Below are 20,736 nucleotides of genomic sequence, written 5' to 3' on the forward strand. Positions count from 1 at the left end.
CATAGAATATATATATAGTATGTATCTGTAAGACTGTGCCATGGTTGTTACTGGGCCATCACATTGAGTCTCTCACAGGTAGACTGGCAAACAACACAAAATTGGAAGATTCTGGATTGAACTTCATTTTGATTCCGGCTCCACAGGAAACAGGTGAGAACAGAATGCCATCTTCTCTGTTCCTTTACATCCTTTTTTTTTTTTTTTACTTTCTCTTAGGTACCCAAGGAGTTGCACCTGGTCCTGTGATTGGGCTCCAGGCACCATCCACTGGTCTTCTTGGTGCCCGCCCTGGCCTGATCCCACTTCAGCGCCCTCCAGGAATGCCTCCACCTCACTTACAGCGGTTTCCTCTGATGCCACCTCGCCCCATGCCGCCGCATATGATGCATAGAGGCCCCCCTCCAGGACCGGGGGGCTTTGGAATGCCTCCACCTCATGGAATGAAAGGCCCCTTTCCACCGCATGGCCCCTTTGTTAGGCCGGGCGGAATGCCAGGGCTTGGGGGCCCAGGGCCAGGGCCAGGGGGCCCCGAGGACAGAGACGGCAGGCAGCAACCCGCCCAGCCGCCGCCGCCGCCCCAGCCGCAGCCGCAGCAGCAGCCGCCGCCCGCCCAGCCGCCGCCGTCCGCGCAGCCGCCGCCACAGCCGTTTAGAAATGATAACAGGCAGCAGTTCAATTCAGGTAGAGACCAAGAGAGGTTTGGAAGAAGATCTTTTGGAAATAGGGTGGAAAATGACCGGGAACGGTATGGGAACCGTAATGATGATAGAGAGAATAGTAATCGTGAAAGGAGAGAGTGGGGAAGAAGGAGCCCTGACCGGGACAGGCACAGAGACTTGGAAGAGAGGAATAGACGCTCTAGTGGGCATCGAGACAGAGAGAGAGATTCGAGAGATAGAGAGTCTCGTAGAGAGAAGGAAGAAAACCGAGGAAAGGAGAAGCCTGAGGTCACAGACAGGGCAGGTGGTAACAAAACCGTTGAACCTCCCATTAGCCAAGTGGGAAATGTAGACACTGTTTCAGAACTTGATAAGGGGGAGTCTGAGTCTGCAGTTGTAAAATCTTCTGAAGAGTTACCTGCTGAGGCTACCTCATCCGTTGAACCCGAAAAGGATTCTGGCTCAGCAGCAGAGGCTCCTCGTTAGAGACTGGAATTTGTCAAAATGTGACAGTGACACTTCTGGAGTGTAGAGCTCGAGGTGTACAGATGCTGTATCATACTCGCTCCCGCTATATCACAGCCCCGCAGTAGTTGGCGGGGTACTGGAAGCAATTTGATTGCTTCCCTTCTATTTAAAAATAGCCACAAAATAACAAAAAATACTGAAAATATGAATAAATATTACCCTTTTTGCTGTAACTTTTTAAAAGTTTTGACTTTAAAAAGTTTACAAATCGTAATTAGAAGTGCTCTCTATTTTTTTTTTTTTTTAATTTAAGACAAGGTAACGGTGAAAGCTCCTCAAAACAATAGGGATGTTTTTAATAAACTCTATTTTCATAACAAACTTTAATGTGTGCTATTCTTCCTACACTGCATTAAGGTGGAAAAGGATTGTTCACCATCAAAGTTTGAGCTGTTAATACTGTACTGGAGTCTAAATTAGACTTGTTTATTTGATGGAAATAGACATCTTTATGTAGTTATTCTCAAACACTTTCATTTGTAATACTTTTGAATTTTAGCATTTCAATCATAAGGTGTAAAGGTTAGTTGTTTTAATGTTAATCGAAAAACTTGTTAGTTTGCAGTTCAATCACGGTTTTCTTTTTTGCCATTGGATTTGTGGTAAATGTTGCCCTAATTAATTTGTAAAGAGAAATTTTGCTGGGGGAAAAACTGGATCCCAAAGTACCCGACTGTACTATAGAATTATCTGATTGCCTGGGTATTACTTACTAGAAATAAGTTTGAGTGTTTTCTTAACATCCCATTAAATTTTTCAGAAGGGTGAAAGAAATCAAGGTTAACAACATTTGCAACCTAAAAGCTTTTTGTCTTATTTTATATGTTTAAGGACTTAAATGCAACCTATTGTTTCCTTACAAGCCTTGACTGTTGCCTTTCTTTAACATTTTTTAAACTCCCCTGCTGGGCAGAGGTAGACTGAACTTTTTGTCACATATAAGAACATATAAAGTATTTTCTTTGTTTAAATTGTCGGGTTAACTAGGAAAAATAGATGTAGGTTATCCAAGAACTATTACTTGAAGACGTCCAAAGCCAAATCAAACCTGTATCTAAAATAGTACAGAAAAGCAGTTCCATAAAACTGCTTTCCCCAGTGCCAAGGAAAAGACCTGTCGTTACACAGTCCAAGTATTTATGGCCTTGTTGAAGCTTTTTTTTTCTTAAATTACCTTTTTAAACTGTCCTAGTTTTAGCGTGCTGTGCAGGTTACTTTTTCTTTGCCCTCATCCCCAGGTGAAGCTACTTTATTACTTTGGTTTTTAAATAGTACTCTGCAGCAAGACCTTTGTTTTGATGGGGAGAATGTATCTAGGACAATGTTCTTGTGTTCCTGGCTTTAGAAAATGAGAGAAAATCCAAGTTGATATCTGCAGTTGAATTATAAAACTTGTCCTTCGTTTGATGTTGGCCCACCTGAGAGGTTTAAAAGTCCTAACTGAAACTGCTTCTGGAAAGAAATATACATCTGATTAGTGTTCAGATTTCAAGGACTTAAAACCCGTATATCCAATTGTAAGGTATTGGAACCATCCTATTTGCACATGACAACCCCCCCCCAAGTACTAAGTGGTAGTGATTACATTTGAGGCTCACAAGTGAGGCCCTATATGTGAGTCTTATCCCACATATGTACACCAAACTGTACATTAGTGAAATCTGTTACTGTTTTTAAATTCTGACAGTGATTTTAACCACTTCTTCTGAGCATGTTGTTCTTTTTTCACCAATTTTAAAACTTTGAGAACACTACAAATTGTCCTTTTCCACGCTGGCTTTTCCTCTCCTAACCAGTATCCTACACATTTGATAAAAGTATATCATATATTTATGATCAATCAGAATTGTAGCTTATTTCTGATTTCTCAGAAATATTCTACAATTTTCAGTTAAAACTGTAATCCAGAGTCAAACCTGAATTAGGTTAACATTTCATTTAAAAGCAGTTTCTCATAGGTACATAATTAAGTATTTACAGTAAGAGAACGACTTAAATTTACTAATTGGATGTGTAAATTCTTAAAGAGACATAACCCACATTCAAACATTTCCTTGGTCCCATCTTAAAATGCTATGGTATCTTTCTTTCAATGGCTAACTTGGAAGCAGATTGTGCCAATCTCTACTTAAAACTAAATGTTCATAGGTGTATAAAACGTGAAATACGTGCCATTTTGGCAGGTAGGTAAATTTACTCTTAGCTGAGACTATAACTTCCTGTTCACAATTTATCAAAGGGTTCTCTCAAACCATAACATCTTCTTTTTAAAATAAACAAGTACTTTTTGAATCAAAATGCTAAGTAGCTAATCGGGGAAACCACCTTAATTTCCCTGAAACTGACAAACGAGATCTGTCCAACCAAGATTCCAGTTGAGGTTATTAGTGTTAGCTAAAAGACCAGCTGCTAAAAATTTAAACATCTTATCTCATTTAAAACACTCCGAAAAGCGACCTCTATGAAACAGGTAGTATCTGTCAACATATTACTAAATCCGTTCCATTCAAGCTCTATGTATGAGTATCAAGAGCTAATTTAGAGTTTCAATTTGGATACTTTAATAGGTTCAAAATTCAGTGCCATATGGTGTATTTATTGCGGGCTTGAATGAGAATTGAAGAAATTCAGACAATTAAGTTTAATACCCATATATGATTATTAAGCCTGGCAAAATACAGAGATCGTTGAAACAGACATTTTAACTGAATAGGAGTTTTATAAAATTATACAAATCTTCCAAGTGATCATAAATCAATTCTCATTACAGGTACTTAAAGCAATTAAAAAGTCACACAAATTACACTTTTAAGGTTACAGTGTTTAATGTTTATCAAGTTAAATTTCTACAACTAGCAAGATAACACAGGAGCTACTAGGACTCAGATCACATCCTAGGGAATATTTACTTGGCGATCCCAATGACACCACAAGCCAAACGACTCCCGGCGTTTCCCGTCTGTGTACTTTCTTCATTGCCACCTTTGCCCAAGTCATCTCGTTTCTCGTGGACCTTTAAAAAGTTTTAAGAACATTAACATAGCACTGTCAAATTACCACCTATTCCCAATACCCAAAAGACTTAAGAACCACTTAATATTAGAAAAGATCACGTTAAGATAATCCTAGCAAGGAAATATGCTAATATTTGATCTAGTGCTAAACAATAGAAACTGCTACTCAAAGCTTTTTCTTCATAATACAGACTAAGTTCGTGTAAACACTAGGTAAGTGCTGCTATCTAAACAAAATACTAAGTTACAGGCTGCCATGTGCCAGTTTGAATCCTCTGAGAGAAATTTTAGTAGCCTGAGTAATAGCCTTCTTTTATAATAAACACTTTGGGGGAAAAAAAGGGGGGGGGGAATGAAAGTGAATTTCTAAAGAAACTCAAAATGTGCCTCATGAACTATGAGTCTGTAAATAAGAAGTATCTTCAACTATTTAATAGTATTTTAGATTTGGCTCCTCAAACATTGATCAATGATTTTTCTGCTTCGCAACTGTAGCTGAAGAAAACTCTAGGGTCACCTGGAAGGAAAGGACTACAGAACGTTAACTGTCCTCTGGGGCAGGCAACACAGAGCCTGCGCTACTTGGTGTCTGCGAGAACCAGATGCAGCTCCCGTGGGTAACGCAGGGCAATCGCTTCCCACACGTTAAACAGTGATGGTGACCTGCAAACATGAATAAATACTAACGCTGAGGTCCGTCTCAGATTTTAGACTTAACAAAATGTTCTGTTTAACTACAAGGGGGACACTCAATTGTGGCAGGAAAATCTGGCCATTTTAAAACTAGACAAAGACTACTGCTGTTTCCACAGTACACATCTAATATGACCAAATGTAACCTACCTAACGACCACAGTTCCACAGAAGAGTGTCGTAACCACCTACATCATTAATTCACCTTCACTATAATCATCATATAAAGTAATTGCTTTTCCTAATCTGAACTAAAGGTACAATGTACGTGGATCCTTAGAAACCAGGATTAATAATCATGAACTCGTGAAAAGATACATGTCTGTGTATGAGAAGAAATGGTACGCATATCCTAGCATATGAAAACTCACCACCATTGTGCGGCCAATGATGGAATGGTCTCCTGAGAGTGTGATCAGAGAATCTTCCAAGGACACGGTGGCCACACCATCCTTGCCAGCAGTCACATTGCCCAGGTCTCCAACATGCCTAACAGTTTTGAAAAAGCATCAGGAATTAGGACTGACTTCCATTTAACATCAGGCTAGTTGGTGAGTCAGATACATAAGGGTGGACACTAAGGTGGATATGGAATGTATCAGGACCCACTCTTCCAGATTGACAGAATTTTGGAACATACACACACAACTAGAAACGACTTGACATTCTAGACACATTGCTCTTCAAACAAAACAAAATCTACAAAGTAATGCTCTGGGAAGAATCGTGGGATGGGGGCACATCTCTTATGTCAGAGGTAAAGTACCAAAGGGTAAACTCGGAATTACTGAGTTAAACCTGTTAATACTTGGCATGGCTAAGAATGCTATGTGCCAGGCCTCTGTTATTAAAATAAGTTAATCCCTGTCCTTAAATTTAATATTTTCCTGAAAGGCTCTCAGGAAACACACAAATGAACTCACTGAATTTTCAATATCAAATTTTTATCTACAAGGCTTCCTGTGTTTCACAATGATGGTTTATGTTGCTAGTGGTTGACAGTACCGTTTGTTATTCATGACATTTCCTGTATTAGTTCCCTTTGGCACTTGTATTAGTTCTATATTCAATAAATGCTACAAAACCAAATCGTCTTAATTGTCCCCATTTGTCAATTCCTCAGGCCAGAGAGTAAGCCGCTCTAGCACCTGGGGCCAAGGGGTTACTTGGGGGGGGGCAACAATTTCAAGAGCAGAGGTGGGGAGGCCTACTCACAGTTCCATCAGCATGCAATCTGCAAGTAGTATACCCATACTGACCCCAACAAGCCATCGCCATAATTTTAGTAAGCGTTAAAGCGCTTTGTCACTCACCTCTCTTGATCTTTTGGCCCACCGTGTTTTTTGGATAGAGGATTAAAGTGAGGACCTGCACTGGTACAGCCTATTTGCCAAAAACAAAAACAAAGGTAGCCAAATTATGAATCAGAATTTCAAAATAAATTGTAAAAAGAAACTGGTCATTGCTAAAACCTCAAATACAGAAAATACTGACGTACCATCATGACTTCTAGGTTCATAAAAACAGGAAGCAACATCTTAGTATAAACAAAATAGGCAAGCAGTAGAAACAAATTCTAACTAGTGTGTAACACCAGTAAAGGTAATACCCTTCTCTGGGCTTTGGCTTCTTCACTGCCCTGTAAAATAAGAGGGCCAGGACTTGATCTTCATGGTTCTTCTATTATTAAAATCCCATGATTATGATCCTGGTTTATAAGGCAGCGAACCTTAACTACAAGAAACTTACCTCCCCAGCAACATACTACCAGCAACTACTGTTGGTGGCCTTTACTCGGTACAAGCAGAATATAAATGGCACCTTCTATCTATGAGCCAAGGCTGTTGCCTCACAGAATTCCAAGGGGCGGCATTCAGAATATATTCTGGAAAAATGGTGCTCCTGTGCTTCAGGGAAAGCCATTCTCACAGAACCACCACCACAGTGCAGGAGGTTCTTTAGTGACAGGCTTTCTTCGCTCAGCAGGTGACAGAGAGTTTCCATTGTTTACAGCTTCAACCCAGCTTCCCCGGGGAGAAGACACACAGGTTAAGGAAGTAGCACAGTAAATCAAAGACAGAGGGCAAATGCCTCCCAAAGCAGAGGCAGTAAAAAAAGAGCAACCTGAGGAATTTCAATTGGCAAAATGGATCAAAGCTGGTCATTAAATCACAATTTTTATAGGAACCAAATTACAGAACATAAAAACAAATCCAGCAAGACGAATGAATCAGGTTCTCATCATAAAAAGTAAACACTGAGTTCAGGTTACTCGAATATATTAAAAGATGACTAAATACATTTAACCCATAAGCTTTTGTTAACTTGCTTCTAATCCGAAACTGAGAAAATGAAACTCAATCAAAAGCACCAATAGTTTACATTCTTTTTTCAGATTTTACCTTCTGTGCCACTAAGGCTCTTGTGTTGGAGGGATGGAGCTATTCTTACAGAGTAATGCAAATAAATGCAGACCCTGTGCTTGATGCATCCACCCTCAACCCCAGCTCACAAACACCTGAGATTACTATGGAAGGTAAGAAAGTAGGTTAATTTTTTGTTTTTTATTGTTTTCTTAAAAAATACTTGAAACTCTTTTTATAATCAAGGTATAAACATGTTTAAAAAACATCAACTTCGGGGCGCCGGGGTGGCTCAGTCATTAAGCATCTGCCTTCAGCTCAGGTCATGATCCCGGAGTCCTGGGACCGAGCCCTGCATTGGGCTCCCTGCTCAGCGGGAAGCCTGCTTCTCCCTCACCCACTCCCCCTGCTTGTGTTCCCTCTCTCGCCATGTCTCTCTGTCAAATAAATAAAATCTTAAAAAAAAAAAACCCACAAAAAAACATCAACTTCTTCCCCTCCTTTCCACACTTAAGAGTCACAAACCAGTTTTTTGGCTCATTTCCCTAAGGTTAACCTTAGTAATCCTACTGACTTTATTTTTTTTCCTACATGTTGAGGGTTTTTAATGTTTAGGGGTAGCTCTACCCTGTCCTATTTATCTTACTAGCTGAAACAAGTAGGAGTCACTAGACCAACACAATACTCACCTTGGGTATTATCTCCAAACTGATGGACGTGGAATCCATGCTCGCCTTCAGTCAATCCTGTAATGGTTCCTGACACCACAACAGGCCCATTTCCCTTTAGTCAAAGAAAAGTGCAAAAAGTTTGAGAGAGCAAGCGCTTCTGAACAAAGAAAACAGTTGAATTACCTTTACCAATCACAGGAAAATGGAAGGAACATGGACGTGGGAGTCGAAAGATCTGTGTCCAAATCCCAGGCCTACCACTTTCTAGCAAGCTATTTAACTGTTCTAGGCTGGGGACCAACACAAGGGGGATGTGACCTTGTTCTAACAAAGCGCAGGAGCCATGCAGCAGGTATCACAATTAATAGCACAGAAAACGCACCTAGCAGAGGGGCGAGTGAGCACAAAAATGGTGGATTTATAGACTTTGTAGGCTTGACTCCCTTACTATGGATATGTAACAAGAATAAGTTCTTATTTTGTAAATGCTTTTGAATACATTATATTTGCACCTGCTGAATATATGAGTATATATCAAACTTTTTAACACAAATGGTAGCACATCATAGCACCTCGTTTTCTTCATGCAGACATTCTTCCGAGCAAACATACAGATTTGCCCTCAAAAAAAGAAAAGAAAAAGACACCTTGGAAATGTCCAACTAGTTGCCGTAGGATCCCTGTTCTCCACTCACCCACTAGGGGGGTATTTATCAGTCTCCAGCATAGATATTTTTTATTAATAGCCAGAAAATATTCTATCCCACTTTCCCTGGGTGACTGATTCTGGTCTAAGCAACAGTATTGTTTTCCAAAGTCATTTTAGGCCCTCAAACCTAGATAACCTTTCCACTCGAGACCAAAAAGAAAGGGCAATAAAAACACTACAGCAGAAAAACACACAGGTATCGCCATGCAGGCAATGGTAATAGGTAATAGTGCTGCAGGGTGCATACAGAAATAAAAGAAGTTAACTTTTACAGCTAAGAGATCTTAGGAACAAAAATAAAATGCACACAGCATCCATACCACACAGTTATACACATGATGGTGTCTCTGTTTTTAGCTAGTTTTTTTTTTTTTTTTTTAAAGATTTTATTTATTTATTTGAGAGAGAGAGAATGAGAGAGAGCACATGAGAGGGGTTAGGGTCAGAGGGAGAAGCAGACTCCCCGCTGCGCAGCGAGCCCGATGCGGGACTCGATCCAGGGACTCCAGGATCATGACCTGAGCCGAAGGCAGTCACTTAACCAACTGAGCCACCCAGGCGCCCTTTAGCTAGGTTTTTTAACAGCCAGGGCCAACAGTTAAAGAGGTGTTAGTCTTGAATATTTGACTTTCCATTGGATAAATACCACTGCTCAAAGGAAGTAGTATGTCAACTCCTGCCCCCTTCTTTGCTTTTCTTTTTGAGAAGAGACTAGGATTCTTCTAAGCTTAAATTCTGGAAAAACTAAAACATGAATGTTTCTCCCCAAAACGCACTGTGTTATCAACAGCATAGAGACAAAAGGGCAGGTTCTTCCAAGCCTCCATTAATGGGTAATGGGTAACGCACAGAGCACATATGAGCATTTCAACAGTAAGCTGCCTGGGTACAACCCTATAGGGGCCAGGCTGTTATTCTGACTGAAACAGGTCAGGGAAGCAAAAAGGAATATAAACTCAGTCCTGCAGGGTGCTGCCCTGAGCTAATGAGGGCTCAGTGTGGGCAGATCTCCAAATTTTTCAAGAAAAGCTAGTAATTTGGACTCACAGGTGAAAATTTGATTTTTAAAAATTGGAAATTAATCCAAAATTTTAACACTCTAGGCCAAACAAATACAGTTTATTTCCAATTTAACATTCCTGCATAGCCGTAGAGCTATAATGCTTAACTACACAAGGATCTTTTATCAGGTACAAACAGCACCACCAAAATGAAGTTTGGAACTTAAAAGACGGAGCCACACCCGCAACTCAGGGAAGGTAGAAAAACTCAATTATGTATGGATTCACAGCTTGGCTTCTGAAGGTAACACCCAAGCCATTTCTCCATGGCCAGAGGGAAGGTATCCCTCAGAGGCTTCTTAGATTCTCTAATACTGGCGAAATTACATAAGGAAAGAAGAGGAGCAAAACAAAGTCTGGCAACTGAAAACAGCAAAATTTAGTCAAATGACAAAGCCTTTTCCAGAAAATTTGGAAACCACTTAAAGGAAAAAATTAAGCTCCCTCGCATAAATTTCAAAGATTACTTTTCATGTCCTCTCACATTTCTGTAAGCCACTTTAAAAGATTAAATCTCATTCGTATATTAAATATTGTTATGATTATCAAGGCAAGTACAACAACAATTTTCCATCAGTTCCTAACCTAAGATTTCAGGGACAGTCTTATCACAAGCGCCTTCCTTGTAAAACATGTGTTTTGCAGTATTTTTTTTTTTTTTAAGATTTTATTTGACAGAGAGATAGAGAGCACAAGTAGGCAGAGAGGCAGGCAGAGGGAGAGGGAGAAGCAGGCTCTTCGCCGAGCAGGGAGCGCGATGCGGGGCTCGATCCCAGGACCCTGGGATCATGACCTGAGCCGAAGGCAGCCGCTTAACCGACTGAGCCACCCAGGCGCCCCATGTTTTGCAATATTATTGAGTACTTCTGTATAGTTTATTTTTTGACCATTTCAGCAATGGGCCTATTGGTAGAGCAATTTCAAAACCACTTTACAGAGAATTTGGTTAAATGAATGCCCCAACAACAGAGTTAAGTGAAACTCTCCACATCTGACTTCCAACTCCCAAACCCTATCCCTACCCTCTGCCAGCAGTTCTCCATTCTTGGTGCAAACTAGTACTACTGTGGAAACTTTAAAAACAGCAATGGTCAGACTGCACCCTGACAGATTTTGATATAACTGATCTGGAGCTGGGCTCTGGAATCAACATTTTTTTAAAAGCTCCCCAAATGGGCCTACTGTGCACCCAGGGGTTAAAAAAAAAAAAAAAAATCAAGGGTTTGGAAAACAACCAACAAGGGAGTCGATTAGCTCTCCGGAGGTGGAAAAGGAGCTTTGTCCAAGGCCATCTTCTCCGCCTTCACAGCCTGACCATGACCTACAGCAAGGGTCAGCAAACTTTTCTGTAAGGGGCCACATAAGGTCTCTGTCCTGTTAAAGTCAAAAACAAATGGAAACCAGCCTTGAAAATTCCCCGATCAGACAAAACGAATTTAGTCATACAAGCATAGCTTAATTGGCTTATTTTGCAAGACTAACTTGACCCCGGTCATTTCTTATTTATGCTTCTGGAAATCCTAAGCAAAAGCTAAAACTGCTTGAATCCCTAGGCCGGTATGTGGTAACCACTAACCAATTTCTCACCATTTAAGGAAACTATCATGACCCATCACTGTGAAAAATAAACAGTCCCTGCCTTCTCACTATGTAAGCCGCTTTATGACAATATACCCCTCATCCTCATTCCATGGTTTGGTCTGAGTGCTCCCGGTTCACGACTATCTTCCGGTGTGTGTGCACATTAAGCTTTTACTAATTACTACTTCAGGGACTCAATGCTTTCATTTCTGCCTCGACAGTCACATGATGCTTGTTTTTCAGGACCCTTGGAACTAACCAAGTACCAGCCCCCTCTTAGCTCCGGGCCTGTACAACACCCGCCCCGGGACCGGCTGTGCCCACAGGCTGCAAGCTGCAGACCCCTGAGCGGAAAGGAAGCCCCAAAATGCGCTAACGGATGCGACTGTGCCCAGGTGGCCCTGCCGCACTCCCCGCCCCCGTCCCCGCCCCCAAGGGCGGGCCAGGCCCGGGACTGCGCAACTCGAGTCCGCAGGAGCCTCAGGACCCAGAAAACGACCCCGCAAGGGAAGGGCCACAGCCTCTTCAAATACGTCACGTCTCCGCCCCGGCCTACAGACGCCACGGAGGCGGCCCAGGCCCTCGGGCCAGGCGGCCTCCGCCCTCCTTCCCGGGCCCGCGCTCCGAGCAACCCCCCCAAGGTCGGCCGCTGCTCCTTCCCTGCACCCGCGCCCAGGCCTCGCCACGCACCGCCGCCCCCGCCGGGCCCGCCCGGTGACTCAGCATGCGGCCGCCGCACCGCCGCGGGGCAGAGGCCTCGGGCGGCGCGAACCCGCAGACCCGACGCGGCGGGGGCGTGACGAGGGCGGCGCGAGGCCCGGCCGGCCGCCGCTCGGGGGCACAGGTGCGCGGGCACGGCCTCGCCGCCGGCCTCCGGCCGCCGCCCCAGCCCTTGCCTTCTGCACGAAGTGGATGATGCCCTCCACCGGGCCCTGGCCCTTCAGCACGCACACGGCCTTCATCTCCATGACTCGCGAGGCCGCGCTCCGGTCCGGCTTCCGAAGGCTGCGAGGACTCCGAAGACAGCGGAGGACACCGCAGAAGACGCCGACGCAAACCGAGGTGGTCGCGCCGCGCGCCCTTATAGGCCGGAGCTCCGCGCCCCGCCCACCCTGGCCCGGAACCAATCGCCGCCCGCGCGCTCAGCCCGCTCCCCACGAGGCGTCGGCACGCGAGTGGCCAGGAGTGACCGGCCGGGGGCGGGACCAAGGGGCCGCGTGGGGATCCTTGCGTCCCACGCCGCCGGCTCCCTCCGCCCCGCGGCTCTAAAACGCCCAGAAACATGGAATTGTGGAAAAATCCGGCCTTTCCCTTCCAACCCGTAGATGACAGTACGCGAAATTGGGAAAATGAGGTATACGTGGCACGCCTTTATTAAGTCACTTTGTGTGGAAATGTCATTGGTTATAAGAACGTTGTCTCATCTGTTTCTTAGAAATTGGCTCATCTGTTAAATTGGGACGCGTCGAGCTGGGTGCTTTTTGTCGTTTCACTTCTTGTGTTTTGGGTTTCCGAGGGTGTGTTGAGTCGGCGCATCTCAATCCCTGCCCTCGCCTTTTCTTCCCTGCAGTTTTTTTTTAGTCCTTAGCACACAGCGTTACCAGTTTGGTTCGCGGAATTCTGTGTTCTTGTCACCTTTTCCCTGTTTGACAAGGCCCACAGCCGTAAAAATACCAAATCGTCAGCACGCTGACTTCTGCACCTCTCTCGGGTGTTGTCGGGCTCTCCTGCCTCAACAGTCAGGGAGAAGGGCAGAGTGGGCACACAGGTTACACCCCCACACGCGCAATCTTACTTAGCCTTCTCGGGAGCTATTTCTTTTCTTTTCTTTTTAAAGATTTTATTTATTCACTGTAGAGAGAGAGACAGAGAGAGAGCGTGAGCAGGGGAGAGAGGCAGAGGCAGAGGCAGAGGGAGAAGCCGGCTCCCTGCTGAGCTGGGAGCCAGGACCTGAGCTGAAGGCGGACGCTTAACCATCTGAGCCGCCCAGGCTCCCCCAAGGGAGATATTTCAAAAACATGAAATGAGCAAACAGTACAAACTATTTTTGTGTATTTTAAGGATAAACATACTCACTGTGTGCTCTGAAATGTCCACAAAGATGTACAGGAGAATGTAGCACCTTTTATTAAGTTCTCTTAGAATTTTTTTCACAACGGCCATGAATTTGTTCGCACAGATAGGGCTTTGAGACTCCTACCCGCCCTCCACCCCCCCACACACACTTCTGTTGGGAGAATAATTTGATAAGCCATGGGGGCTGGGGGTATGGAGGGGAGTAGAGTCTTCATCTTCCATCCCCACAGGGCATGCCTGATGGAATGCCAACAAAGGTGGCTGAACTGGTTTTGGAGGAAGGGGTGAGTTTACCTTCACGTGGAAGTGTGCATTAGACTCAGCCAAAGGGCTTGTTAAACTGCAGGTTGCTGTGTTTGACTCGGTGCGTCTGGGATGGGAACCCAGAACTTGCATTCCTGACTTGTTCCCAGGTAGCACTGGTGCTGCTGGCCTGCGACCTCACTTTGAGAACCTGACTTGCAGGTGTTTCTCTTGCCCAGTGAAGCAGGCAAGTTGGGGCCAAGAGCTGGACCTACTCGACTCCAAAGAAGAGATGGGGAAAGTGTCCTGAAAAGAAAAGTGGAAACAAAGAGACCGGGACAGGGACCAAGAAGGGACAGACCTAAAGGAGAACAGCTCTGCCTGCTGGGGATTTCTGTTCTGTTTGCCTTGTGGGATTTTTAAATCCTCCCCATTTCCTGAGAACTCTTCACCACAATCTGTATTTCCTTCTAATGCTCATTCAGGAGGATTCAGTTGTAAGGATGACAAAATACTGAGGCCTAATTCAACGCCAGAGTGAAACAAGGACAGGGGCTGCTTCAGCCGCATGTGGGCTACACTTTATCCTATTTACTTATTTAGACCCTTGGATTCTAAGGCGTCCTCTATCAAACATACACAATCCACATTTTTTTATCAGCCTCTAGAAAGTGCACATATTTGTAATTTTCCTGCTTGTACTTACTAGTATTCGCCAGATAATTGGTGTATGCTAGTAAGTTGCATAAATGTGCAAATGCTAGCCAAATGGCCTTTGCCCAAGGTCTAATTTTCTTTGGGTTCCAGGAAGTTAGAGAGTCAGGTGTCAGTTCATTATATGAGCTTGCCAGGGGATCAGCCCAGGGACCAACCCCTGGATACAAAGAGCAGCCCTGGGACAGGGAGTTGGTCCTCTTTTGAGATATTCAGATGAAGCCTGGACAGCCCCCTGTTTTGGTCAGTGGAAGGGCTTTCTCTCCTACAGGTTTAGAGGACCCCAGAGGGTACTCTAAATTCATTCCCAGTACTGCCCTCCCACCTGCACAATGGAGTCCCTGGCCCTGGGCCCGTACTTTAGAAGGCTCTGTTCTGTCCCTCCCCAAGCCAGATATCCTGTGAGGGAGAGTCTGTGGAGCCAAGAGGGTATTCCCACCCAGAATCTTACCCCTCCTTCTAGAACAGGATTAAGGAATTTAAATACAGGCATACCCCATTTTATTGTGCTTCACTTTATTGCACTTTGCAGATGTATTTTTTATCAACTGAAGGTTTGTGGCAACCCTGGTTGAGCAAGTCTGTGGGCACCATTTTTCTTTTCTTTCTTTTTTTCCCCCAAAGATTTTATTTTTAAATCATCTGTATACCCAATGTGGGGCTCAAACTCACAACCCTGATATCAAGAGTCACACACTCCACTGACTGAGCCAGCCAGGCACCCACTGGCACCGTTTTTCCAGCAGCCTTTGCTCACTTCATGTCTCTGTGTCACGTTTTTGGTAATTCTTGCAATATTTCAAACTTTTTTATTATCCATTATATTTGTTACGATGATCTGTGATCAGTGATTATGAACTGGTTGAAAGCTCAGGTGATGGTTAGCATTTTTTAGCAATAAGATATTCTTAAATTAAGGTATATACATTTTTTTTAGACATAATGCTATTGCACATTTACTATTGTGTGTGTAAACATAACTTTTACATGCACTGGGAAACCAAAAATTTCATCCAACTTACTTTATTGCAATATTTACTTTATTGCAGTGGTCTGGAACCAAACCCACAATATGTCCAAGGTATCTTGTGATCTTGAACGGTATTTGTGTCCAACCTACAGCAGGATATCTCAGTCTTGGCACTGTTAACATTTTGGGTCAGATAACTACTTGTGGTGGCCATCCTGTACCTTGTAGGATGTTTAGTAGCATCCCTGGCCTCTATCCACTAGATGCTCCTAACACCCCCCTCCTCAAGCTGTGACAAACAAAATGTCTCCAGAAATTGCCAAATATTCCCTGAGGGGCAAAATTGCCCCCAGTTGAGAACTGCTGTTCTAGAACATTCACTGAATACTTAAGACATTGGAATTTCTTGGCATCCTCGGTCTGTTTCCAGGGCCTACACAGGCTAAAGATGGACTGTGCCACCATGGGTATACACCTAAGTTTGACCATAGGCCCCCTCAGTGCAACATGGAGCCTGCAGTGGGGAAAGAAGGAAAGACAGGGGGGCTGGCTCTCATTCTATCGCCACCTTCCTCCATAGAACTCAAGAAGTCCAAGAATGCCATATTTGAACCTGCCTTTCAGGTCTTTATTAAGATATATTTGCTAAACCAGAAGATAGGATATATTTTATCTGGCTGTTATCTTGATTTATATCATTTAAATAATCTAGTGTATGGTGTGAGGGCCTCCATTTTTGCTCTTACCCCAGTCTATTAGGGCAGGCCTATTCATTTTGACCTTGAGATTCCGTGGTGGCTTTGGAGTGCTCCTGCCCCAAAATTTTGTGCCCCAGAGTTCATGTGTTTCAAACTGCAGTGTGACCAGAGTACTCAGGTAATTTTGAAAAAATTTTTCAAATCACTTTTGTACCAGGCCAATCCTATTGAGAGTCATTATCTCCAAGAAGTCAAAAAAATCCAAAAGTAGGTTGGGTTGTCTTGAGGCCCAGAATGTGGCCAGAATCTGACAGTCAGAATGGGGCACGAGTAATCCAGAGAGACTTTGATTTTATAGGGAATGATGAGGAGGGACAGATGTCTCAGATATCACTGCAGCCTGAGTGGATGACTGAGCAGCTTACGGCGTGTCTTTCTGGCATTCCTGAGAATATAAAGTCAGTGTTTGGGGACCTCTTAGTTAGGATGTGAGTGAGAAGGATGTAGACCAGAAGTTCAGTCTTAACATTTCTTTTCTTTTCCCCTTCCTCCTCTTCTTTTCCTAGGGTTCGTTTTTCTATTTTTCTCCTTTATCTCTTCTCTCTCTTCCCCTAAATCATTTTTATTTCTGTGACTCAAGGCAATTTTCCCTTTATACCTTCATCATTCTCAGTAAATATGTAGTTTTCTATTAATCTCCTTCACATCACACATCACAAAGGAATTATTACACGGCCTTTGCTTATGAAAGACATATTTTTTTAAGATTTATTTATTTATTTATTTTAGAGAGAGAAAGGGAGGGAGGGGCAGAGGGAGAGGGAGAGAGAGCATCTCAAGCAGACTCCCTGCTGAGCATGGAGCCGACGTGGGGCTCAATCTCAGCATCCTGAGATCATGACCTGAGCAGAAATCAAGAGTTAGGTGCTCAACTGACTGAGCCACCTAGCGCCCCCCAAAAGACATATTTTTATGTGACTTGTAGGAAAATGCCAGAGTTAGGGAAAATTCAAAAGAAGCAAAGTACAAAGAGAGGTTTTTAAACGCTAAGAAACAAATGCACTAACAATTAGGAAGCAAAGGAGAAACAAGAAGTGGCATTAGCTAGTTCTGCCTGCAGCTACTAAAATGCAGATGTCACTAATCCCCAAAACTGAAACCTATTACCAATAAACCCTGTAGGAAGATTATATCACAGAATCATGAAGTATCTGAGGCATTCTTAAAAGTTGGAAAGTGAAAAGTGTAAAAATTAATGTAGATCGCTAGTAAGCAGGAGTGAACAGTCTGCGATTAGAAGTTTGCAAACTGTAATTGCAAGTTAGCTGTATATTTAATAATCTTGTCAATAACCTTTGTCATAGGCTATATTTTTAGCAGTTCCAGCCTGGGCTCTGGCTCAGTCTGGCCCACGGTATCTTCCTGGATAATCCTCTCTAGACCTCAGCTGTAAATCACAGGTACCTGGGCTGCACATTAGAACTACCTAGGAGCTTTTTTGAAAACACTGGGCTTGGGCCCAATTACATTCAAATCTTCAAATTGTATATATATAAGCTATAAATGCACATTATGTTCCTGTAAGACATAAGAAACTAACAATGATTTGGGGTGTCTGGGTGGCTCAGTTACCTGACTGCCTTCAAGTCGGGCTCCCTGCTCAGCAGAGTCTGCTTCTCCCTCTGCCCCACCCCCTCCACTCGTCCATGTGCACTCTCTCACAAATAAATAAATAAATAATCTTAAAAAAAAAAAAGAAGAAACTAACAATGGTTTGCATTGGGAATATGCCACTTACCTTGGCACTTCACGTGAGAAAAATGCACCTTTATTTGGTTAAACAAGGATAACCAGGTTTCTGTTACATGTAGTCAAAAGCAGTTTCTAACTGATAAAGATGAGAAGGCACCAAAGAAGTTTTAGCAGGAAGCAGTATCAGTATGTCCATGTGTAAGAATGATCCCTGGCGGGGGCGGGGGGGGCAGCTGCCTGGGCGACTCAGTCGGTTGAGTGTTGGACTCTTGATTTCGGCTCAGGTCATGATCTCAGGACTATGGGATCAAGCACTGTGTGGGTTCTGCACAGAGTCTGCTTATCCCTCTCCCACTGCTCCGCCTCCCACCCAACTAGCATGCCCTTTCTCTCTCTCTAAAATAAATAAATAAATAAAATCTTAAAAAAAAATGATCCCTAGAATATCTTGAGTGTGGACTGACAGGGGATGGGGTGAGACTGAAGGCAGTGAGTCCATTTGGGAGTCATGATAAGGTCCTGGCATAAGGCCATTACTGGGAAGAAAGGGGGAGGGATAATGGAAATGGAATGCAAGCCTCAGTGACTATCTAAAGTGCAGGATGAGGGAGGGGGAAGGCAAATGTAGTTCACCTGTTTCAGGCTTGGGCCACCGGGTGGATGGTGGTGCCATTTACCAAGGAAAGCAAGTAGAGGGATAAAGAGCCTCATTCAGGAAAGGGTACATCTGGGGTGCCTGAGGGACCTAGAAGTGCCAAGCTTGAATTGTCAACTTGGATATGAGTCTGAATCTCAGGGTCACTTCTAAGTCTGGACTCTATGTCAAATTTAACATACATGCTATTCAGATTTGTAAAGAAAATGTAGTTATTTATTCCCTCTAGGGGATGTAATTGTCTTCATGAACCTCTGCCACTTTGGATGGGTAAGAATCAGGTAAGACTTGGATGGGCCAATGATGTTATGTCAAGTTCATTTGGTTTAAACAGTCTCTTTAGAGCAGTGATTTGCATACCTTAGTATAAGAATTAGCTGGAAGGCTTATTAAAACCCAGATTGCTGGTCCCCACCCCCAGAAACTTTTTTTTTTTTTTTAAGATTTTATTTATTTATTTGACAGAGTGAGAGATAGCGAGAGCAGGAACACAAGCAGGGGGAGTGGGAGAGGGAGAAGCAGTCTTCCTGCCGAGCAGGGAGCCCGATGTGGGACTCAATCCCAGGACCCTGGGATCATGACCTGAGCCGAAGGCAGACGCTTAACGACTGAGCCACCCAGGCGCCCACCCCCAGAAACTTTTAAAAAAGAAATACCTTTATTAATATATAATTAAATACTATAAAAAAATTCACCCATTGTAAGTATACACTTTGGTGATTTTTTTTTTTTTTAGTATATTTATGTAGTTGGCCATCATTATCAAAATGCAGTTTTAGAACATTTCCATCAACCCGATTAAGTTTCCTCCTGCTGGTTTTTGCTTAATCCCTTCTCCTATTCCAAGCCCTTGGCAACCACTGATCTGCATTTTTCTCTATAAATTTGCCTTTTCTGTATGTTTCTTATAAATGGAACCATACAATATGTAGTCTTTGCATCTGGCTTCTTTCATTTAGTATGTTTTAGAGCTTAATCTATGTTGTAGCATGCATCAGTAGATCATTCCTTTTTATGTCTAAATAGTATTTTATTATATGGATATACCACAAATTGTTTTTCCACTCACAAATTGCTGGACATTTGGATTTGTTGTGGTTTGAATTGTGACCCCTCCAAAATTCGTTACTTGAAGTCTAACCCCATGTGACCTTTTTTGGAAATTGGGTTTTGTAGATTCCTGATCTATTGACTCTTTTATCACTATGAAACATCTGTCTTTGTCTCTAGTAATATTTCTTATCTTTACATCTATTTTAGCTAATATCCACATAAGCCACTTCACCTTTCTTATGGTTGCTGTTTTCATGGTATATCTTTTTTCATCTTTTTACTTTCAGCCTATTTGTGTCTCTGAATCTAAGTGTGTCTCTTGCATATAGCATATATTTGGATCTTGCTTTTTGTATCTGATCTGAATATCTCTACTCTTTGATTGGGATATTTAGGCCATTCACATTTAATGTAATTCATAATATGTATGGATTTACATTTGCCATTTTGCTACTTGTCTCCTATATGTCTCCTCTCTTCTTTGTTTCTCTGTACCTCTTTTATTGCTTTCTTTTGTGTTAAATAAGTATTTTTTGGTATATCATTTAAGTTCCTCTGTTAACTTTTCTTACTATCTTAAAATGTATTTTCTTAATGGTTGCTCCCTAGAGTACAGCATCTTAACTTACCAAAATCTAGTTGAGACTAAAACTAATTTAATTCTGGTAAAATAATAGAAACTTTACTGCAATATAGCTCAATTTTCTCCCCTCTCCTTTGTATTATTATTGTTATACATATTACATTTATATATGCTGTAAACCCAACAATAGAGTGTTTTGAGTATTGCTGTACACAATCTTATGTCTTGTAAAGAAATTAAGAGGAGGGCGCCTGGGTGGCTCAGTCGTTAAGCGTCTGCCTTCGGCTCAGGTCATGGTCCCAGGGTCCTGGGATCGAGTCCCACATCAGGCTCCCTGCTCAGCAGGAAGCCTGCTTCTCCCTCTCCCACTCCCCCTGCTTGTGTTCCCTCTCTCGCTGTGTCTCTCTCTGTCAAATAAACAAATAAAATCTTTAAAAAAAAAAAAAAAAAAAAAAAAAAAGAAATTAAGAGGAGAAATGAAGCAAATATATTTATAGAGTCTTTTATATTAACCCACATATTTACCTTTTCCAGTGCTTTTCATTCTCCCTTGTACATCCAATTGCCATCTGATGTCACTTCCTTTCAGTCTGAAGGACTTCCTATAGTATTTTCTGAAAGGCAAGGCTGTCATTACTTCCACTGACAGTGCCATTGGCCATGGGCATCACCCACTACACCAAATCCTGTGAGCCCACAGTGGCATGGCT

General features: G+C 42.8%; 2 protein-coding genes across 5 annotated transcripts in view; one reads left to right on the forward strand and one right to left on the reverse strand.

Annotated features, from left to right (window-relative positions):
- Nucleotides 1-5,986, forward strand: part of SCAF4 (SR-related CTD associated factor 4) — a 61,054-nt gene extending 55,068 nt beyond the window's left edge. For 3 of the 4 annotated variants that reach the window (XM_078053456.1, XM_036070655.2, XM_036070657.2), the window contains one exon: nucleotides 220-5,986. In XM_078053456.1, the coding sequence (XP_077909582.1) occupies nucleotides 220-1,148 (929 nt within the window). In that variant the 3' untranslated portion in view covers nucleotides 1,149-5,986. The remainder of the gene's footprint in view (nucleotides 1-219) is intronic. The other variant, XM_036070658.2, reaches the window with a different exon arrangement.
- On the reverse strand, nucleotides 3,817-12,369 carry SOD1 (superoxide dismutase 1). Its single transcript, XM_036070661.2, has 5 exons — nucleotides 12,179-12,369; nucleotides 7,950-8,043; nucleotides 6,211-6,280; nucleotides 5,269-5,386; nucleotides 3,817-4,203 (listed from the first exon to the last, which is right to left on the reverse strand). The coding sequence occupies exons 1-5, from the start codon at nucleotides 12,248-12,250 to the stop codon at nucleotides 4,096-4,098; spliced, it is 462 nt and encodes a 153-aa protein (XP_035926554.1). The 5' UTR covers nucleotides 12,251-12,369; the 3' UTR covers nucleotides 3,817-4,095.
- Nucleotides 12,370-20,736: the final 8,367 nt, after the last annotated feature.

The sequence above is a fragment of the Halichoerus grypus genome, chromosome 1 (assembly GCF_964656455.1).
Source record: "Halichoerus grypus chromosome 1, mHalGry1.hap1.1, whole genome shotgun sequence".
NCBI lineage: Eukaryota > Metazoa > Chordata > Mammalia > Carnivora > Phocidae > Halichoerus > Halichoerus grypus.

What these genes read in the sequence shown, in the direction of transcription:
- SOD1 (XM_036070661.2), bottom strand. Translation starts at nt 12,250, where the DNA reads ATGGAGATGAAGGCCGTGTGCGTGCTGAAGGGCCAGGGCCCGGTGGAG. An exon ending in GTTTGGAGATAATACCCAAG is followed by an intron (nt 6,281 to 7,949) that starts GTGAGTATTGTG and finishes TTTGGCAAATAG; the next exon opens with GCTGTACCAGTGCAGGTCCT. An exon ending in TCATTGGCCGCACAATGGTG is followed by an intron (nt 4,204 to 5,268) that starts GTGAGTTTTCAT and finishes AACTTTTTAAAG; the next exon opens with GTCCACGAGAAACGAGATGA.